Source organism: Frankliniella occidentalis, unplaced genomic scaffold, assembly GCF_000697945.3.
Source record: "Frankliniella occidentalis isolate FOCC.00 unplaced genomic scaffold, Focc_3.1 Scaffold211, whole genome shotgun sequence".
NCBI classification, from domain to species: Eukaryota; Metazoa; Arthropoda; class Insecta; order Thysanoptera; family Thripidae; genus Frankliniella; species Frankliniella occidentalis.
Genome location: NW_026267337.1, coordinates 379,334 through 384,763, shown reverse-complemented (window position 1 = coordinate 384,763; position 5,430 = coordinate 379,334). Strand labels below are relative to the sequence as shown.

At 52.8% G+C, this 5,430-nt stretch overlaps 1 protein-coding gene across 1 annotated transcript in view; it reads left to right on the top strand.

Moving 5' to 3' along the window:
• LOC113212947 (myosin regulatory light chain 2-like) overlaps window positions 1-3,524 on the top strand; it is an 8,773-nt gene extending 5,249 nt beyond the window's left edge. Inside the window, exons 2-5 of the mRNA XM_052272556.1 lie at window positions 1,647-1,871; window positions 2,225-2,426; window positions 3,021-3,111; window positions 3,243-3,524. Coding sequence (XP_052128516.1) covers window positions 1,647-1,871; window positions 2,225-2,426; window positions 3,021-3,111; window positions 3,243-3,390 — 666 coding nt within the window. The 3' untranslated portion in view covers window positions 3,391-3,524. The remainder of the gene's footprint in view (window positions 1-1,646; window positions 1,872-2,224; window positions 2,427-3,020; window positions 3,112-3,242) is intronic.
• The last annotated feature ends 1,906 nt before the right edge of the window (window positions 3,525-5,430 follow it).

Here is a 5,430-nt window from a genome sequence, read left to right as displayed (position 1 = left end):
TTTCTCCCTGGCCATATGAACTCTATGAACATTGCTTTATTTTAATGGTAAAGTGTTGTTTTCATTTTTGATCACTTTTGAGAGTTTTGAAGAAACAACATACGACAACAAAGTGGTTGTCCAAGATTCGTCCGTGTTGGATTCTGATAAACGGCTAGGTTATGTCACCAAAATTTATTGAATTTGAACGATATTTTTTAACTATTGTCATGTGTCACGTCATATGTTTATAGCGAAATAAAGGGAAACAATATATGAAATACGACCTTTTCATTTCTACCATATCAATATTCAATATGGGGGGCGGGGAGGGGGGGGGGCAATATTAATACCACAGCAGATCAGCTTGCACCCATTGCTTCAATATAGATTGCTGACAGAGCAACTCCGGCGATTGCTATTCCATACGCGTCTGACTGGGATTGTAACACCAGCAAATTCCGTTGCTGCATCAGCAAAGCAACATTCAGCAATTTAAGTTTGCTGGCACAGCTAGAAATGTTGTAGGCGCTATGTTAGCAGCCAAAAATTGCTACCGCAGCAATTAAACAGCTGTGGCAGCAAATCTTTTCTCTCCGTGTGGGCAGGGTGGGCAAGGCTTCTGGGCAGGGTGGGCACGGTCCTTGGGTGCGGCCCTGGAGACAGCCCGGTGGGCACGGTGCGCGCGCCGGGGCGCAGTGAGGGGCCAGCATTGAGAGTCCTTACAGCTGGAGCTGGGTGGCTCGCGGGGGAGAGGGGTGGAGGTGGGGCGGGCGTGGGCGAGAACTCGCTGGAGGGAGGCGGCCCCGCTGGAAGTCACTCGGCCCCCCGTGGTCAGCCAGCCGGACGGCTTCCCGCCGCCGAGGTGCCGCCCTCCCCCGACCAAGCCGAGGCAGTCCCGTTTGCGGCGCGAGAGGGTTAGGTTTGTGACCTTTGCCAGACATTCGGGCCTGACAACAACTAGGAAGCGCCCGCTGGCGGGGGGCGTACTGTGCTCAGCGCATACGCTTAACGGGTCAGCAGTGTAGAAAAGGAGGAGAGGGGAGAGGGGGTGCGCGGGTAGGGGTTTGGGGTGGGGAACGGGGCTATGTTTAGATCGGCCTGAATGTGATGGGGCCGCTGCTGCTACCGTCGCGGCCTCTCAAGACAGGCGTCGGGGCAGAAGGGGGGGGGGGGGGGGGAGACGACCTAGGCGGGCAGCAGCAGGTCGAACGTGATGCGTCATCAAATCTGCAATATGCTGCACTGCCCGTGCGAGGCGGGGACCAGCCGACCGGGGATTACACCAACACGCGATGCCCTCTCTAGGAGGTCCCCTTTAGGAGGTCCCCTTTAGGAGGCCCTCCGGCCGGACGCGACGCGTTGTTCGGATCATAGAACCGAACCGGACGGGTGGTGGCCATGGCCGTGGGGGCCTGCACGGCAGCGCCGGCTGGGCGCCCGGGTAGGGGAGAGGGTGCGATTGAAGTCGCGTTGCGCCTTTATTGGAGTAGTTCGTTTTCTCGCGGCCTGATCGCCTTGTCTGAAGGTCGGGGAGAGGACGGTTCCCGGTTTTTGTCTTCGTCCCAGCTCTCTGTCTCTTTCTCTCTCTCTCTCTCTCCGTCTCTCACACGCACACTTTCTGTTAACGCCTCTGTTTCTGTCTCTCTGTTTCGTCCGGGGCGCAGTCTGAAAAAACCGACAAGAAGAAGAAGAAGAAGGCAAAGGGAGATTCCCAGAAGGAGAAGACCCCTCCCCCGGCAGCCGCCCCCGCGGAGCCAGCGGCGCCCGCAGAACCGGAACCAATCAAGAGGCCCTCGTCCAAGACCTCGTCCAAGAAGCGACGCAGCTCCCGCGCCGGCTCCGATGTCTTTTCGCTTTTTACCAACAGCCAAGTGGCAGAATATAAGGAGGTAATTATTGCTGAAGGCTGATTGCTGGAGCTAGCTTTCTGCTGGGGCGGCGGTGCGCGCGCGGCGCTACCCTGCACACTGCCGCGCCCACGCCGCAGGGAGGTCGTCCCCTTGGATGGGGTGCTCCACTGAGGCCCGCCCGACAAGAAGGACGAGCGGCCCTTCGCCCTTCTAGTCGACGGTCGGTTTGAGAAACTGTCATGGTGGCTGCTCCCCCTCGATATGGAGAGGTGCCGCCGTCCGTCACAGGTCCTCATACCGCAGCGCGGCCCGTACGGTGCCGCACCTCGTGCCGCCCCTCGTGCCGCCCCTCGTACCGCACCCTATCGCATTTTGTGCGCCGCATGTTCCAGGCGTTCGCGCTGATGGACCTGGACAAGGACGGCGTCCTGGGCAAGAACGACCTGCGCGCCACCTTCGACATGGTGGGCAAGATCGTGTCCGAGAAGGAGCTGGACGAGATGCTGGCCGAGATCCCGGAGACGGACGAGGGCGAGCAACTGCCCTGCACCTTCACGCAGTTCCTCATGCTGTTCGCCAACAAGCAGCAGTCGTGTGAGTTCCGTTATCCCAGGGTTCAAATCCCGACCTGAAAGAGAAAAGTTTTCCTATCGCCCTCACCTTATTCTTTTCGCCCTGGACAGTACTCTTGACGGCCCCGTTGCTTCTGCTGCACTGGCCGGGAGAAAGGGGGAGGGAAGGGCGAGGGTTGGCGATCAGGAAGCGATCCGTCGATAAAAGGATTTTCGAGGTGCAGATGCCTCAGCGGGTTGGGTTAGGGGCGTCTGCCAGACAAGGCGATCGATAGACGTGCCGTTAGACGAGCCGTTAGACGTGCCGTTGTCGGACGTGCCCCACGCCGCAGTGCGGCTGACGTATTTGCAAGAGATAAAACTTGACTTGTGTCGGGGGGCGCGAGGGTCGTCCCAAGTGATTCACTATTTCTCTTGCTCGGGCGTCTCTTCAGGGACAGTGCTGCTCGAGCGGCTGTCTCGGCGCGGCGTCTGTTTCAGATAGCAAGACGTAACGTAGCTGGGTGTTGGTTTTGTTGACTTTGATTGTATGACTCTGACCGTCTATGTACTCAGGCTATTGGTGTTTTTCTTTTTACTGCGGTTTGTTGACGACGAGCTCTCTCTTTTTTTGCAGCGGGCGCCGGCACCCAGGATGACGATGACGATACGGTGATCCAGGCTTTCGTGTGCTTCTCGGACCCCGACGGCTGGATCGACGCCGACAAGTGAGTTGCTGTTCCCGTTGAGAAATAAATGTCAGAATGATGACGTTTCAACCTTTTCGATTTCATTTCGATAGCGTTTCGGTATTGTTTCGACTGCTGTACTAATGTATTGTATCTCACGCTCTTTTCAGCCTCAAGCACTGGCTCATGACATGGTGCGACAAATTCACGCTGAAGGAGGTCAAGGACGCCTACGAGGCATTCTACTTTGACGACAAGGGCAAGCGCATCGACTGCGGCAAGCTGCTGGACATGCTGCTGGGCAAGGCGGACGACTGAACAGAGGGGGGAGCGGCGTGCAAGAGAGAGTGAGAGGGTATGTGTGTGTGGGAGAAAGGTGGCCGGGACAGCTACAGAGAGACCACTAGTGTATTAACAACATTATGCAATAAACTCCATCGTTCCAACCAAAAGTGTCGTGTGTTTGTTTCCCCCTTTCTAATCCACTGATAGATGGTCAACTTAACTGCACTCAACAAATGCAACATCCCGAGGAGCACACACATTTCCAACACAGGGTGAGCGTTTTGCTGCGTATGCGTTAGCCCGCTTAGCCACAAGGTTAAGTTGCTTAGGGGGATCATCCAGAAAGTACGCCCGTCATTCGCCGTGACGAACCTGCCAAGTTTAACAAATGCAAGGTCTCACCATGATGCGCTGTATAGCGCCTGGGGGGTAGGCAACATCCCACCTGCAGTGCATGCGTGTACTGCGGGGTGGCCTACCCCGAGTCTCGCAGGCGCCGAGCTCCCATAATATGAACGAATCTGGAAAAAACAGACATACTTTCGAAACGAGCCCTTATTGAGTCTTACAACAGCGCGCGCACACTTATAGAGTCTCGTACGAATAGGAAAACGGACCGCATTCCTAGATCCAGGTGCAGGCTAGCATATTACCCAATTGCTCCAACGGGGCAAAATGACCACCCAGTAGGCCTACGCCTACCCATCAACGAAATCCTCTGACATCGTAATATCTAGTGGGCGATATTTGACGAAGTTGCGTGACGTGACTCTCGTAGCAATCCCACTTTCCAAAAATAGCGTGTTCTTGATATAGGTACATTGCCATTGACTCAACCAACTCGAACAATCAAATACACACTGTTCTCTGTACCAAGAAAAATAGTTCCTCGATTCAAGTGCAGGCTGGCACAAGATGAACTCACAATTGAAACAAGGCAATATTGTCTTTGGAATAAGATTCTTCTCTTATTCGAAAGAAAATATCAGCTTATTTTAATTTAAATGCGCGTTTTTATTTTGGCCGTCAGTGACTGCGTAGAATGACTTGTTCCTTGGAGCGACGGCCAGCATGTCGCCTCTATGGTTCAGTCATGCCGGTTCAATATCAAACGAATTTACATATTTGACAGTTTTTCTTAAAGCTCTTTAGCTTTTATTTTAATCTTTAACACTACAATTATAACACCTTATTGTACAATTTTTCCTGTTGAATAAAAGTGTTTTTTTAAAAAAAGTCGGTAGAGCACTAGCCCAGAATGTGGGAGGTCAGCGGTTCGACTCTGTTTTTTTCGCTTTTCTATGAGGCGTTGGTGTACGGCTCAGGGCCGACCTGAAGTTCAAGTAAAATCGGAACACGGCTCACCTCCGTTGGCTTGGTAGTTTTGGTTGCATGAGGGTCGCTGTTACTGACGATTAGATTCGGCACACGGGGTTGTGGGTTCGATACCCGCGTACCCCTCGGGACGGAATAAAAGCGATAAAAGTCTTCTAGAAGGTAAAAGCCTTGGAATCTGGGATTCAGTCTTGCTTACCTTGCGACACCTGTAAGTCCAACAACCGGAAGTATGTCCTGAGCACTGTTGTGGTTGGAAGCGGCTGATCCCTTTTATTTTTTTGGCCGGGCTTTTGGGCCGACCGGACACCGGACACATTTTTACTCGCAATTAAAACATCGTAGTGACACTTGTCTAGTTTTGGAGTTCAGAGAGCTTATAATGTGAAAGCAAACCCCTGGATTTAAAAATTAAAATAAAACATCATTTACGATATGATTTTAGGCGTGGCAGGGGTCAGTGCCCTATTTTACTCTTCCCCCTCATACCTTACGATACGACTCACACTTACCTCTCCCACCACCCCTCCCAAACTGCCGCCTCACCTCCTCCCGCTACACACACACACACTGCCCAGTAGACTGGCACTTAAAAATCACTTTTTAGATATTTAAAGGTCTTAGGGTCAGACTTTGTTTCTTTCGATGAAAAAAAAAATCTATTTTTTTCGGAGACCGATCGGACACGTTTTAGTGCTGCCGCAACGGCCCTGAAGTTGATTTATTTTAAATAACGAC